The sequence below is a fragment of the Pleurodeles waltl genome, chromosome 3_2 (assembly GCF_031143425.1).
Source record: "Pleurodeles waltl isolate 20211129_DDA chromosome 3_2, aPleWal1.hap1.20221129, whole genome shotgun sequence".
Taxonomy (NCBI): domain Eukaryota; kingdom Metazoa; phylum Chordata; class Amphibia; order Caudata; family Salamandridae; genus Pleurodeles; species Pleurodeles waltl.
The window spans coordinates 25,017,842-25,034,497 of NC_090441.1; the positions used below are offsets into that span (position 1 = coordinate 25,017,842).

Here is a 16,656-nt window from a genome sequence, read left to right on the forward strand (position 1 = left end):
AATATTGTAGCCAAGACACTCCCACTGGCATGCATAAAAGTGTCTGGCTATTGGACAGGCTTGATACTTGTACTTTAAGGCCCTTACATGCTGTAAAATTAAATTGTGGACTTGGTTAATCGTACTCTCCACATATTGCAAGCCACATGGGCATTTCAAAACATATTGTAAAATCTGTTTTTCAAATGCATGCTATTTTTATGGGGGCCCTCTCCAAAGATGACTTATAATAGGTTTTAATCAATCCAAATTCACATGCTTTACAGTTGGAGCATTTTCGGAAACCTTTACTTTTTTTTAAGAAATTCTTGCTAGTGACAATGGGGTAGGATTCGACAAGGGTGACATATTGATTCTGCTCTCCTAAAAGTGTAGCACACTTTTACTGTCCTAGATGGACCTATAATTTGGTCATTTTTGACTAAGTGCAATATTTGTTAAGAATTTTCCTAATGGAACCCTGTTTCACATAGCAGTGGGTAATAAATTTCATCTGTGTGGCCTCCTTTCTTTTGTCCGCACTTTTCTGGAAAAACATTTGTTCCCTGCTTAACTTTTGCACTTTTAGACACAATATTTGATGACACTCACCATACCCTCGTTCTCGGAACCTCTGTGCAATCTCATCCAATGCAATTTTGAATTCACCATCCTTTCCAGAATTCCTTCTAGCACGAAGCGCTTCGCCACAGGGAATCCTAGTCTTCAAATTCCCTGGGTGAAAACTGTCCGCATGTAAAACGGTATTTCCTGTAGTTGGCTTTCTATATATTCTAGTGTGAAGCCTGTGATTCTGTACATGGATCTCTAAATCCAAAAAGACCACACAGTTTTTACTAATGGTACTGGTGAGTTGCAGGTTACACTGATTCTGTGTACCCCTTCCAAATAACAAAGAGGTCATCGATGAATCTGGACCAGAAAATTATATTAATTCTTCTGAGAAATCAGTTCCAAGCACCTGCTCCTTCCACCAGCCTATGTGCACATTAGCATGGCTGGGGACGGAGGAGGTGCCCGTCGCCATTCCCCTGGTCTGCCTGTCGACCTGGTCACTGAACAAGAAATAGTTACTTTCTATGCACCATTTTTATCAGAATGGCAGAGTGCTTCAAAATACTGCATTGCCTTCAATCCATCACTGTGACTAATTGCTAGTATATAATGATGCCACATCCATGGAGATCAACACATAGCTGTCCTTCTAAGGGATATCAAACACTTGCTTCAAGAGATCCACCGTGTCACAAATCTAAGAAGTTAAAATCTTCACATATTCCTGTAAGAAATAAAATCAATATATTTTTAAGTATGCCCAAATAGACCACCAATAGCTGATATTATAGGTAGACCAGGGTGTTTCTCCCTATTTTTGTGCACTTTGGGTGTAAAGTATAACACTGTGTGTAGTGTAGTGTTGTGCCTTGTGAGGGAAACACATCACTGCTGACATGGTATTGCTAATATTGTGTCTTGTGGATGAAAGGAAATTGTAGTCTACGAGGTATCAGCGTCCGGCTGGTTATTCATGTGTCAGGACCATGGAATTCATACTGAAGGGGTGCCAAACCCTTTAGCCGATACCACTCGAAGAAAAACAACTTGTAACGCTCCAAGCCCAACAGTAGATGCCAGACTTATGCAAAGCATGTGTATCTGCAGCTACACATGCCATCGAACATGTATATTACATAGTGGAGGTCACTACTGTGTAGCTATACTTTGGTCAGAGTTTCCATAGGAAGAGTGTGTTTTATATCACTAATAATAACTCGGGCACCAATTGACAAATCTTTCCAAAACTTTCCATAAGAGTTCATCCAACGTCCAAGTGGGGACCAGGAAAGGAGAAGAGGAGTGTGGGTTTTTTGTAATTTGCTGCAACTCCATTCAGCTGCTTGTGAAATTTGCTTTTGAAGAGGTGCTTTGGGTAGTCATGAAAGGATTAAAGAAAAGTATACCTGCATATTTGGACTGTCGGTGTCCACATATACTCTGATTGGCCACTTTAAAGGGCACTATTCAATTCTGATTGGCTTGTCACAACCTGAAGAAAAAGTTGTGGCAGTCATTACAGAACTCAGGGACATGGTCATGGTAACTGTGTCCTGAAAATTAATTTTTTTAAAATAAGGGGGTAGAGAGAGCACACCCTGACCCCAAGAGGCATATATAAAAGGGCGTGGGGGGAGGGGAACCCCTCTTTCTTTTTCTTTTTAAACTCTTTGTTGTTTACAGTGTCAAGACATCAATGAGAATAAGTCATATTACATTTCTTTCCACAGAAATAACAGGTATAAGAGCTTATTAAGCGGTACATCCCCTGCGTATATAATGCCCACCGGTGGGGTGTAGTAGAGGTCAAGTGCTAACCCACCCAATCCCACTAGTCAACAGTGCAGATCCCTTGTAGGTCCATACGCAAAGTGTGACATCGGTCTTGCAAACTGAGTATCATTCATTGACTTCTTGCCAGGTCCATCACGCTGCCACGTCGTCTTGTAGTCAGTCAAGTTTGCCGTGTTAGTGGGTAGCCTCCGCATTCGTCCGTGTCCCTATGTCCCATTCCTATCTTGTTCCCGCCGGGTTCCCAGCCAACCTAGAGCCACTCGTCGTTTGGCCAGCATCAAAAAACAGTTGCAAGAACTTCCATTCCATTTTGCCTCTCTTGGGCCGACTTACCAGTCCCAGCTTTAGGTGTCTCATTAAACAGTAGCTTCATAACTACTCGCAGTCACATCGCCACCTGTAACCAGTATGCCTGAACCCCGGGGCACTCCCATTCTAGGTGGAGGAAGGACACACCTCCCGGCCCACACCTGGGGAAGTCCACCTCCCTATCCCTGTACATCCGGCTAAGCTTGACCAATCTTAGGTATGTGCAATGCACATAGTTAAAGAGCGCCATTTTAAATTTTGCATTGCAGGAGACCTTCACTAGTGCCCTGCAAATGCTTCCCTAGCCTCCATGAAGATAAGTAATGTCTCCCCACGGTAGAGGTCCCCCAGTGTCTCGCACCCTCCCTTCAGTATGTGACGGTCATGTCTGCACTGATGCAGGTGTGAAAGGCCTGAGTATCTAGCTGTTAAGTTCGCTGTCGAAGGGTGATTTAAAAAAAAAAAAAAAAGATTCTGGTGACTGTCCGCCCCCATAGCTCTGCACCCCTGATGTACTACATAGGGGCTAGTAGGAGCCTCTCAGGAGTTGCTCATAAGTAGCGTCAATAATGAGTGTGTGCCATATGTACCCTGTATGAGTCTCCGCTCCCAAATACTGGGGGATCCCCTCTTTAATTGTTTGTCAACAACATGGACAACATGTTGCTGCACTCAACACAGGACTCTGGGACATAGCCTCCAATGAAGTCTATGCAGTGAAAGCCTGTTTTTGAGAGTCACAAAAGGAACAAGTAAAAACGATGATAAATGATTTGAGTAACAGTACAAATCATTTGTTGGTTGTACCATATCAACTAAAGGAATTGTGGTGGCTCTACTGTGATTTTACCCTGTAAAAAATGCTGATCTTCTGCGGGGATCTGATAAACAATGTTTGAGAGAAAACTGTTTTTTTATGATGTTTTTTTATGATTTTCTCCTAAAGGGTAGCGGAAGGTGCTCCAGCAGTAAAATGAGAGCACACTTTCAATAAGATCAATAATAGAAGCACCTCAGTTTAGTTAGAATAGAGCCTGATACTGAGTAAAATGTACTTTCAACAGCTGTAGCTGCCTGTCAGGTAATTCCCCAGTGTTCTTCTGAAACTTTCCACAATATTCCACTGCATGACTAGAGTACTAACATTTTATATTTATAACAAAACTGTGGCACATTTGAACTCATCATGATATAATCCAAACTGTAAAACTTAAGGCATTTCCTTAAGAAACAAAATGTCACAAATGTCACTTGAGGTATCATCAGTGATGTAAATTAATGCATCATGTCATGAGCGATGTAATAAGAGATCACAAGCAGTTATAGTTGGCTCAGTAAATTATGAATTACACGGTATTTTCATTTTGTAAAACATTAGTGTGTACCTTATTTCAACACAAATCAAACTTTACTTATCTTTTGTTTTTTTCTTTGAGAAATATGTGTGAGAATATATTTATACACATGTATATATGTATTCTTATACATATATATATTTATATCTAAACACACATTTATATATAGACATATATAACATTTTCAATTTAGTTTTAATAATGTAATACGATACAACTATTTGTAATTTTATTTTAAATTCAGAAATTGAATAATAGTGCAAATAACTTATATTTTTTGTTTAAATATGTTTTTTTAAATATGTTCCTTAGCCCTACTCATTCCTTCCCCTACACAGTACTCATCTCTGAGACCCCAAAACTCTTTACTACCCTTTTGAACTACCCATCCGAGAGTTTAAACAACTGCTTACTACTCCTAAACACTACCAACTTGTAGACTCTCAAAATAACTAAGTATCCATATACACTACCCACTCCGGAATTCCAAAAATTCCTTACTGCCCTTTCGGTCACCCATTCCTGAGCTCTAATCATAGATTACTATCCCTATTCACTACCCATCCCGACCCCTAACTACTCCTAAACACTACTCATCCCTGAACCTCAAAAACACACTACCCCTATTGAAACGTTAAAAAAAATAAGAACTTAAACCAATATTTTTTATCTATTTTAAATAAGTACAAAATAAATGGACTAATTTTTAATGAAATAAAAAAGCTAAATATTTGTATTTAATTGTTAAATATATTTAATTCTATTAATTTAAATTACTATCTCAATTTTAAGCTCTCTTTTCTTAGCAAAATATGTGTATGCTAGTGTGTGTGTGTGTGTGTATATGTTTATTTCTATTTTTGTTACATGTTTAGTGCACAAAATGTAGTGCTATAAAACTCATTTAAGGTTATTAATGGAGCCACCAAGGTCATTAAGATCATTAAATGCTGGTAAAATTTTTTACCAATATTCAGCTCAGTGGTACCATTTTGCTAACCTCAGAAGAATGAAAAGCAAGCTCACCCACCTAGGTTACAGACTTTGAGACTACACACACAACCCTATGCACCCAAGTGAAGTGATCTATTAGTTTAACTGTTGTCATACGGAATGCACTTTAACAGAGTCTTAAAAAGTCCTAATTTGGAATCCGGCACAAATATAAGGGTGAAGAACTCATATTGAATGAAAGTATGCAGTAACAAAAGAATCAATTAGTGACAGTGTTAGAAAAATAAAGAAACATAAAATTTGACCAAGACACCCTATTTTTGTTTAATGTTATCTGGAACACAATATCTTACATTTTGCATATCACAGCATCTAGTGACATACTCAAAGTCAAGCCTACCTAGACTCCTCCCACTTCTGTTGTTTTTCCTGCTATAACAATCTGGAGCCCAATAGGTTGCTATTTAATCTGACAATTAAACCTGCTACAAATCACATAGGGAGACTAAAGAACGTTCTTATGAATAGTTATAAGTGTATCTTAAAACGTTCTTTTGATTACACTAACTGGAAATCACAGTCATTAAAACACACAAGACTTACTTCAGTGAATACCAGCAAAACAATACCTACCTGTGTGGGTCACTTTTGTGCAAAAATGCACAATTATAGTACACCAGACTGCGCTATAAAGCAAGTAGGGAAAATGTTTTGACGATAAACCAGAATGCACAATACAAAACTACTATAGAGAATGGGTTAGAAATGCCTAAATATTAGTCTAGATCTGAAAAGAATCTAGAAAATAAGTACAACCCACATTCACCTATTCCCCTTTTCCACCAAAATTAGGAAAGATAATAGCTTATTCACAGACCAAGCAGAAAAGCTTATAAAAATATGGCATTTTTCCAAGTCAAAGAGAGAATGTATAAGGCAAAATATTTTTCCAGATTGTTAATTGAAATGAAAGCTTTTTTTTGTGCCAGAATTAGTAGAATGATTGAATAGAGAAGATCTAACAGACTTGAGTGAAGATGTTTGGAATGCACAGCAAGAGGTTTTCTTTCTTTTTTGGTTGTTGCTTAGAAAGAAACGGCTTATAAAAAGTTCTCCAAACTTACTGATTTTTTGTTTTCCTTTTTTTCTTTTATGGTAGCTTTTTTCAGTAGAGAGTGCAAAGTTGCCTACAGAACAGAGATGGGTACAAACAAGTCACAGCACCAACTACACACAACAACAACACAATGTTGACTGGTACATTCAATTACACGTTAAAATATGACAGAAAAAACTAAAATGAAACAGATTCACTTTTGATAATGATACTTTTGTGATTTTCTACTTCTAATTATAAAAACCATTACACACAAAGCAATCATGAAGTGAATGCTTAAGGGACTGGGTGGGTGACATCAATTCTACTATTTCTGGCTCCAACGTAAAACTGCTTTTTTTCAAAATCATAAGGCAATTCCTTTAAAAATCCAACTATAAATAACATTTTGGAATCCATGAACCGAATACACCCCCATCAATTAGTAAATATAGTAAATATTAAGCAACATGTTCCTTTTAGAATGACATTCTATATTGATTAAATACACGAAAACAATATTTGACATCAGAGAAAGCTACATGTAAGCAGAAGCTATTTTTATTAGTCGAATATGTAAAAAATAAAAAAAACAGAATGTGTTCTTTCCTATAAATAATAAAATTTGTTTGTAATGTCACAGTAAGCTACTATGTTAGCAATGTACTAAGTAACTAACATTTTTAAGCTCTATAATCATGTTTTAACATATAAAGCATTTCCACCACGCTTCCAAAATAAAAGACCTGAGCTGCACCATGGTAACCTCCTTAAGAAAATGGAAGAAAATTGTGCTATGCAATGCAACTATATCCTACAGTGCCAAAAAACCTAGAGTAGGCTTCTCCAATGAGTAGCTTGTGAAATACAGGTAGCTCTCCGGATACCTGTGAGTAGCTCTCCTGTGGCCGGTCCAGCCTACTAAATTAGAAGCTTTTGTTGGCTGAATTAATAAATGTATACTAAAATGGAAAGGTGTGTATATGATATGAAATTGTGTGTATTCTCAGAACCCATAATTTTCAAAATCTATTTGAAGCTGGTATCTGAATGATAAATCATGGAGCCTTTATGACCTTGGTGCCAGGAGGCACTGGACCTGTGGCTAGTATGTATTACCCTTGTAGAGGCATTCCAAATTGACTAAGCCTTTTTTTTACATTACTGCTGGAAATCCTGCACTGAGGTGATCACGTCTAGTAACTGTGCATATGGTGGTCACTAATGTAACTGTCTTATGTGTACAACACTTATTAGTAGCTCACGATGATTTTCATTGAACATAAGTAGCTCATGTTAGTGAAATGGTTGGAGATCCCTTACCAAGGGGGTCATTAAAGTGGTGGACTGAGCAATATGAACAGCACTGAAGTAAGGGGCTTGGCTAACAGCCGATAATGCAGCAACAATAGATCAATACAAATATATTTATCATTGCTGAGTATCCACAGTCTGTACATTACATTTCTGTCTGGGTAGTGTAAAATGTTTTATTGCACTTCAGAATGCAGACTAGATCTACCTTAAACATGGGGCATTTTTCATTGAAAAGAAAAACTAAATAAAGAAAAGGTAGCCTATACATAAGAAAAAGCATTTTGAACCTAAATAAATTTTGATGCGATGGGAGTATGTAAGTGGATGTGTTGACATACATTTCAAATATTTTGAGCTGTTAATTTTAATTGATTATTAAAACATCTGCTTCTGTGTAGTAAAATATGAATAACTCTTAAGTTGGATAGCAACTCCTAAAGCAGTGGAAGATATGTCACAAAAAAGTAAAGTACAGAATGGAAAAAGTCTGATGCGGAGATGAACCAAATATAATATGGCAATATTTTCTAGGAGGGCTATGTGAAAAGGTAGAGCAGACATTCCCCTTGCAAATGATTACAATGAAATAGGTTTACCTTAAAGGCTGTCTGCTGGCATAGTTTGTAAACCTGACTATGAGGACACGGTAGTGGATAATTACTCGCTTAAAGACTTTCACACAAATAACTATGCATAATAAGTACTCTATGGTACTCAAAGCAAACTTTATAAAAGGAATGCAGAAATTATACTTCCTCCTATAAGAGAAAACCTACTGAAATTCGGAGCAGGTAGCCCGATCCTGGAATGATACAGGACATAAATCACATCAGCAGTGCTATATGGAGTGGAGCTGTGGGGTCCTTTAAAGACCATGCTGTGGCAGACTGGCTTTCCTGAAGATACTCCTGCAGTTTCACCTACTGCTTGAAACTGGTCTTAGGCTACTGAAAAAGTAAGGTATCCTTAGACCCATGCTGTTCTTAACAAAGCTATAGTCGGTTCCTAAACTGGTTTCATAAAAGGATGTACTGACATATGTTCCTAATTTCTCTGTTTCATATCCCTTTCCTTAGTTCACATTTGTGAAAACTGTTTTCTTATATTAGACTGAACTATATATTTGTTTGGAGCAGAAAACTCTAACAGTGCAAAAGCAGTCAGATGAAAAAGGAAATTAAATGGTTACAGAGAGGCTCTGATACAAAGTTAGCTAATATTTACAGTTAAATTAATTTAAATATGCACAGATAATCAGAAGTCAATTAGAGTAGGGTTTTCATTACGAGGACATTGTTTAATTTGTAATGATTTACATGCTGCTGAAAATACTGTGAACTGCTCTTTAAGATAATGTTCTTATTGCTTAACTAGACAACAATCATTTTGCTTGCCATGACTTTACAGAAGTACTAGCTTAAGACATTAAAAAAACTATAAATGTAAATAAATGTCAAATGAGATGATGCATAAGATAAAATTAACATCTTGCACTAGGAGAGTAAAAGTGATTGCTGCAATACTGCCACGACTGGTTATGAATAAAACCTATGTTGAATGGTACAGAAAGGTAAAGTACTGTTGTGAATCTTGTGCCAGCTAGGACTTTGTCACAATGTTTTGCGAGCATGTGTATATTTTAACAGCAACTTTACAGACAATGATGTGCAGGAAAACTGAGCTAATAGGTTTGCAACAAAATATAATGGCAATGTGATTCGATGCATTTTAGAAAGATGCTAATTTAACTTATATTTTGTATGGTTAGCATGATAATTTTATGTGTCAAGCTGCTTTTTAATGTAATGACTTCCTTCTGTGTTAGTTACAAAAGTATATTTTATGTACTGGAATTCTACGCCTAATAATCTGAATTAATAATTTGATTGACTGAAAAGTCACAGTAAAATAGTACAGGTGAGTAAATAAATTCAGCACTTACAGCAGAGGTATAATAAGGTGTCCCTAGCTGGATGGTTGCTCACAGGGCTTCTGCACCACACTATGCAAGCAGCAGGCTGCTATGCAAAACTAAGCATCAAAGAAAAACTATTAACGTCCGCTACAAGGCAAAACAAAGTCACTTTACATTCTATACTACTGAACAAAATATGCTTGAGTTTTTCTCTGTTTTAACAGATTACTGCAATTCTCTGAAGAACAGCATTGGCCTACTACGCGATTTGTATGATGTCGATATATGTGACAGACCTTGATATAATCTGTGATTCTTATTTCTGGACTTCATACATTTGTTTTTCAGTGCATTCAGTTGGTACTAAAAGGTACCTAGAAAATGACCTCTTATTAAAACAAGAAGAGGCAGTCTGCATTAGGGTTTAAAATGAGCAGGTTTGTTTGACACAAGTTCTTGCTTTGCTTGCAGAGAGTATGCTGAAAAATAATTTAATTCAAACAACAGTTATATATTGCAAACTGTCACTGCAACCAGTTCAATTTGAAGAGGGCCTTTCAGCTAATGCAATGCTTCTATTTAAAAACAAATAGGAGGTAAAAGTTTAGAAAACAACCTTGTTAGAGATCTAATATCCACACTAATGAAACAGACTAGCATTTCCATGACTTCAAATTAAAGCACTGTGCTCATTTAAATGTTGCTATATGACAAACACCAGGTTTCATAAAAGAACTGTGCACACCAACTCTATACAAATGCTGTGGAAAAGAGGGTACACAAGCTTCTTTCAATTAGGGGAGGACAGAGAGAAAAAATATACTTACCTTCGATATCAATATTTCTAGTGAATATATAACCTTCCAGAATATTCCTCTCCTGATGAATGCTCATTCCAAGCTTCCAAATGGTTTGTAAGTTTTTTTTCTAAGAAATGGCTTCAGCCTGGACACAGTGTCCAGATGCAACTTTCCTAGGGTATTTTGTACAACAATCTGCATTCTAGCATCAGTATCTGAAACTGTTTCCACTCTTCATCAAGGTGTGACCAGAGGAACGGTAAGCCACTATTAAGAAATACAGCATAAAACACTTTTGTACAACAGCACTAGCTTGTGGGGGAAAGGAGAGGGAGGAGGGAAATACCCAGGATGTTTATGTATCCCCCAGAAGTCTCTCTACCAATGGTCAGCAAATTTTTCTTATGAATATATCTTCCTGCAGATTCCTCACCTTATGAATGAGTCCCGAAGTAGTGCAACTCTGGGAGGTGAGACAGCAAAGTGCTGGATAACCAAGGAAATCACGAAACAGCTTGGGCAGAGTTCCCATCACTGTGTGTCTGCGATGTGAGGCAGTAACACTTTGCCAAAATATGTAAGGATGACCACATAGCTGCCCATTTAATGCTGGCAATAGGCACTCCACTTGCATGAGCTGTGAAGGCAGGCATGAATCGCAGAGTGTCTTTCTTGGCCAGTGCGTAGCAGATTCCGGTATACAGGATGACCCAACATTAAATGTGCATTTAGTCACTGAAATTTGGTCACTGCGAAGCTTACAGTGAGCTGATAATTCCCTCTGCCCTGCTGTGTACAGCCAATGTAGTAGGATACCATGCTCCTGGGATCCAGTCAGTGCAGGTGTCCCTCCTCTTTGCCTGAGTGCTTAGGAGGGAACAAGGTTGGAGGCTGATACACATGCCATCTGAAAGGCCAAAACCACCTCAGATAAGAAGGCAGGTTAGAAGATCCAATTTAATCAGATGGAACACTTTGAAGGGTAGGTGAACTGAAAGGACCTGAAGTTCTCAAACCCTGCAAGCAGAATAGTGACAGCAGACAAGTTACTTCCCTTCGGTAACAAAATATCTGGTAGAGACAATATCTGGTTCCACATTTCTTACCTTAGAATTTCCCCAGGCGTCAGTCTGGATCCGGACATTTTTCTCAAGCAGTACCCCTGCGCACCTTTAGGTGAACTCGATTGGCTCCGCGTCCACGCCGGATGTGAAATAGCGGGTCCTATACATGTGTCACCTTAACGCGCTAACATCAGTTTCTTTTTTCACGACTTTCTACACCAGAAGCGCAGAGCCATGAAGAACACTGACCACCGGTGAGTCAAACCTAAGCCCCTAAAAGGGAGTTCCTGTCCCTAGAAATCAGTTTGCAAAGCTGGGAGGAAGGGTGGATCAGTGAGAAATCTGCAACTAGATGTCACCTCTACCAGATAAGGCATTACAGAAGGTAAATAACTTGACCATCTGATAGACACCTAGTTGTAGATTCCTTAACTTGGAACAGACACCCAAGCAATAAACATCCCCGGAAGCGGGACTGCGAACTAAGATCATACTAGGAAGTCCTGCAGGACCGAACGGACAAAGTGCCCATCCCTATGGACCTGACTGCTTAGGCAGTAGTGTTTGGTAAACATATGCATAGATGCCCACGTTGCCGCCTGGCAGATGTCAAGGACTGGAACTCCGCATGCTAACACATTGGCCATATCTTTAGCTCTGATAGAATGAGCACGCAAGCCCTCAGGGGGTTGCTTCTTAGCCAGTGCGAAGCACATTTTAATGCAGAGAACAACCCATCTGCAGATGTTTTTTTTTCTGCACTGCCCGCACCCACAAACAACTAAGATTTGTTCATCCACCCGAAACTCTTTAATACTATCAAGGTAGAACGCCAATGCTATTTCTGGATCCCGGAGGTGGAGTCTCTCCTCTTCCTTAGAAGGATGTGGGGGTGCGCAAAAAGTAGGCAAGGTGATGGATTGGCCTACATGGAAGGCATAACCACTTTTGGCAGAACGGAGGCCCTAGTGTGAAGCACCACTTTGTCAGGATAGATGGAAAGGTAGGGTGGCTTAGATGACAATGCCTGCCGCTCACTCCTGCGGGCAGCTGTAATGGCCACAAAGGAAGGCTGTTTTCAAAGTGAGAAGCCTGAGAGGACCAACTGTGGAGAGGCTTGAAAGAAGTTTGCATCCAAAATGTCAAAACTAAATTCAAATCCCATTGGGGCATAATGAATGGAGATGGAGCAAACAAATCAGTAAGGCCTTTAAGGAACTTATTTTACAATGGAGACTTAAACAAGAAAAGTTGATTAGGCAACCAAAGAAAAAGCAGAAAAGGCAGACCGAAAACCTTTCAGAGTGCCCACAGCAGAGCCCTGCTGGGTCTGAGAAGGAATAAACAACAAAACCTCAGAAAGAGGGGCTAAAAGGGGGTCAACAGACTTGTCTGTGGACCATGCCACTAATTTCTTCCAACGACAGGCACATACCGTTTTGGTGGAGGGACGCCTGGCTGGCAAGATACCATTACAGATGTCAGGCAGAAGGTCAAAAGCTTTCAACTGCCACTGCTCAATCTCCACGCAGGAAGGCGGAGACTGGACAGGTTTGAGTGGAGAACCCTCCCTTGCGGCTGCAACAAAAGATCCTCCTGAAGGGGCACTCTGGTCAGAGGATCCATGGCCATGCTCAGTAGCTCGGGATACCAGGCTCTTAGCGCCCAGTCTGGAGCCACAAGGATTACTTGGGCTCAGATGTTCTTGATCATCTTGGGAACTCTGGGAGAAGTGGTATGGGCAAAAAGGCATACAGGAGGCCTTAGTTCAACTTCAGATGAAAAGAGTTGCTGAGCGACTGCCGCCTTGGAAACTCCAATGTGCAATACTGCTGACATTGTGCATTCTCTGCAGAGCGAACAGATCTAACCAAGGCTCTCCTCACTGCTGAAAGAGACCTTGCGCCACCCTCCAGATGGAGACTCCATTCATGATCGGCTAAGCATTGTCGGCTGCCTTTGTATACTCTGGTGTTCAGAGAGCCCACCAGATGTTGAACCACCAAGGAAATGCCCTGTTGCTCTAGCCACATCCAGAGATGCAGAGCCTCTTGAAAATGGGTCCACGACCCTACCCTTCTTGTTGCAGTATCACCTGGTGGTGGGGTTGCCTGTGAACACCTGCACAACCTTCCCTTTGAGAGAGGAAAGAAATGCTTCCAATGTTAGTCTGATCACCTGGAGCGCCAACAGGTTGATGTGGAGTCCAGATGCTTCCGATCTCCGCCTCTCCCAAGTGGCTGCCCCATCCTAGGAGAAACGCATCTGTCACTATTGTCTTATCTGGTTGGGAAAGGGGAAGGGATCTGCCTCTGACCCAATCGTGGTTTATTAGCCACCACTGCAGATCTTGTGCAGTTAACTCAGAGATCTGGACCATGTTGGAGAAATTTCCCTGATGCTGTGCCCACTGGAACTTCCGGTCCCACTGCAGATTTCCGCATAAGCCACCTGGAAAGCGTCACCAGCAGGATGCAGGGGGGCACGAGACCCAGCAGCCTCAGTCATTCTCACCGAAATCCAGGATAGAGGCTGAAACATCAGTATCACAGCCTGAATATCCTGGACTCGCCACGCTCAGGACGATAATCCTGAAACTGCACTGTGTCCAAAACAGCTCTGATGAAAGGGAGCATCTGAGACTGAGTCGGTGTGACTTCCACCTGTTTCTAGTGAACTCCAGCGAATGCAGGAGGTCTTCCATAGTCTCCAGGTGGGAAACGACAGCCTGAGGTGAGCCTGCCCTTTAACAGCCAGTCGTTGAAATAGGGGAAGACTGAAACCCCTGATCTGTGCAGATGAGCGTCAACCACCGCCATCACCTTGGTAAACAAACCGAGGGTCGCTGGTAAGGCCAAAAGGAAGCAAGGTGAACCGAAAGTGCCCGTGGACTACCGTGAACCCTTCTGTGGGCAGGCAGGACAGACATATGGAAATATGCATCCTGCAATTCCAAGGCTACCATCCAGTCTCCTGTGTCCAGGGCAGATAGAACCTGAGTCAGAGTGAGCATTTTGAACCTCGAGCATGGGTGAAGGCCCATGCACTTTTTGGGCACTAGTAAGTAACAGGAATAACAATCACAACATACTTCTGGCACAGAGATCTTTTCTATGACCCCCTTCGCCAAGAAAGCCATAACTTTCTCTAAAAAGTGCTAAGTGATCCTCCGTCACCCAATCATAGGATGGTGGCATGGATGAAGGGGTGGTCTTGAAAGGGAGGAAATACCCCCTTTGGGCTATCTGCAAAACCCACCTGTCTGATTGTCTGACATGATGGACTGCTAGCGAAGAAGGTGATGGCATACTCGCCTCCAATTGGTCCCGGGTGGGGAATCGTCAAACTAGGAAGGTTTGGACTGGCCAGCCCTCTGGCACCTTGTTGGCCGCTAGCTCTCTATATAGTGTACTAAAATGAAGTACACTGTGAGGAGAGTCCAGTGGATCTCGAAAGATGTGCAGAAATAGATAGGTCTCGAGTTCTATTTGTGATAGTGTGGGCAATCAGTTAGGCTTATCAAGGAGCCATGTTAAGCATTTATTGTACTCACAGATGCAATAAATGAGACACACAAAGAATAAATCCAAGACCAATTTAGAAAATTAACAGTTCCTTTTATATATGCTTTGAACCAATGACCTTTGTTGTAACTTAAGCAGTTTTCACATTAAAAATACTTTGTTGTTTCAAAAATCCACAGTGCAATTTACAGTCTCTTCAATGTTAACCTAGGGAGGGAAACAAAGATGCAGCTTCAAAAGTAAGTACACAATTTAAGGTCCCAGCCTTTAGGGGTTTAGACTAGCACTGGGCAAGGTTCAGGTTGGTAATGAAAGTACATCCACAGCATAAGGGGGGCAGCTGGGTGCAGAGGTTAAATGTGAGGTTTGTGCCAATTTTTAGTCAATGGAGGCTGGAAGGAATGTGGGGGGGGTTGGGATGAGGTGGGGAAGGGGACAAGTTTGCAACAAATTTACCCCCTCAGCGGCACAGGGCGGCCAGGTACAGAGTGCCAACACGGTGTTGGGCAGCCAATGCTTTCCAATGGAGACAGTGGGTATCCGTTGCAGCACTGCTCACGGGTGGGTAAAGTGGGATCAGAAGTTGATCTCCTTAGCACCAAACTTACACCCTCAGCGGCTCAGGGGTGGCTGGGTGCAGAGTGCTAACACAGCGTCAGGCGCCAATGAATTTCAATGGAGGAGATAGCTTCCAGAAACGGGCTGCAGGCTCTGGTCAGTAGGACGGGAGGGGTCAACCCACAGCTGCCCAGGTAAGTTGACATATCCGGGGTTGTATGGACACTGTTGGTTCAGCTCCCAAAGATCCAGGGGGTCTGGGTGCAGGGGTGTCTTTGGACATCTGGATAAACAACCAGGCATGTCGTGGTCGGGGATTCCTTAAATTTAGGCTGCAGGCATTGCTGGGGAGTCCGGAAGAGGTAAGCGCACAGTGGACTTTTGGTTGGAAGTGCTGGGGAACCTTCACTGGATGGGTGGGCCACCTGGACTCGGGCCAGGGGCGTCGGGTGCAGTGGTCACTTTAGACGCTGGATTTTTTGCGGTTCCTCAGGCAGGCTTTCTCTTCTTTAAAGATGGTTTCTTTGGGACAGGTCCGCTCTCCATGGGAGTTTTTGGTCTTTTTCGAAGGCAGGCGGTCCTCCGAAGGAGTTGGAGGACTCTGGGCTGCAGGACAGTAGTCTTCTGGGTGCAGGTTTCTTTGAAGGCTGCAGACAGGCCAGTAGGGCTGGGGCCAAGTCACTGGGTGTCTTCAGTCTTCAATGCTGGTGACGGGTCCAGTTCTCAGGTTGCAGGAATCTGATTTTAGGGTTCAGGAGTGCCACCTAAATAATGAATTTAGGGATGTTACACGGAGTGCCAGGTGGTAGCGACTGGGAAACTCACCTTTTGGGTCAGTACACCCTTTCTATGAGCATTTTCTGTGAGGAGTGGCATAGTCCTAACCCTACTGGTATAAATAAGTCCATGCAAGATTGGGAAATTTAAAAAGGTTGTGTCCACTTCAGCTTGTCTACTTTAGGGGTGGGACTGGCATGAAATGGGCACTCCTACTAATTTACTTAATTTTCCCATAAATTCTGCCACCAAAAATGGGGTCTGGAACTGGGGGTTGACCTCTTTCACCATTAGGAAAGGCCTGGGTCGCATTTCAAAGGCGGGAAGGCCTTTGAAGCTCCCCGCCCTGGAATGTCCATCATGCCTGGGAGAGGAGGTCACACCTCTGCCCAGAGCAGGCTTTATTCTGAGCCCTTGCGAGCACTGTCTCTCACCTCAGGAGACCAGAACTTTGTCTATGGTGGTTGTACTGGTTTTGATCAGTTGGTGCCCACTCTAGGAGTTGGTAGGTTTAGCAGGGGGCACCTGTAAGGTGCCCTTTGAGTGTATGTATTAATAAATCAATCACTGGATTCAGTGAGGGTTTATTAATATGAGATGCTTCATACCAAACATCTCTATCTTCAGTGAAGCCATCA

The 16,656-nt window shown here is 41.5% G+C and overlaps 1 protein-coding gene across 8 annotated transcripts in view; it reads right to left on the bottom strand.

The window, feature by feature from the left end:
* The window catches only part of NF1 (neurofibromin 1), a 1,379,374-nt gene that overhangs the window by 684,750 nt on the left and 677,968 nt on the right, over nt 1-16,656 (bottom strand). For 6 of the 8 annotated variants that reach the window (XM_069226657.1, XM_069226660.1, XM_069226653.1 and 3 more), the window contains exon 30: nt 6,092-6,154. The exons of the other annotated variants lie outside the window; for them this stretch is intronic. In XM_069226657.1, the coding sequence (XP_069082758.1) occupies nt 6,092-6,154 (63 nt within the window). The remainder of the gene's footprint in view (nt 1-6,091; nt 6,155-16,656) is intronic. 8 annotated transcript variants of the gene reach the window in all.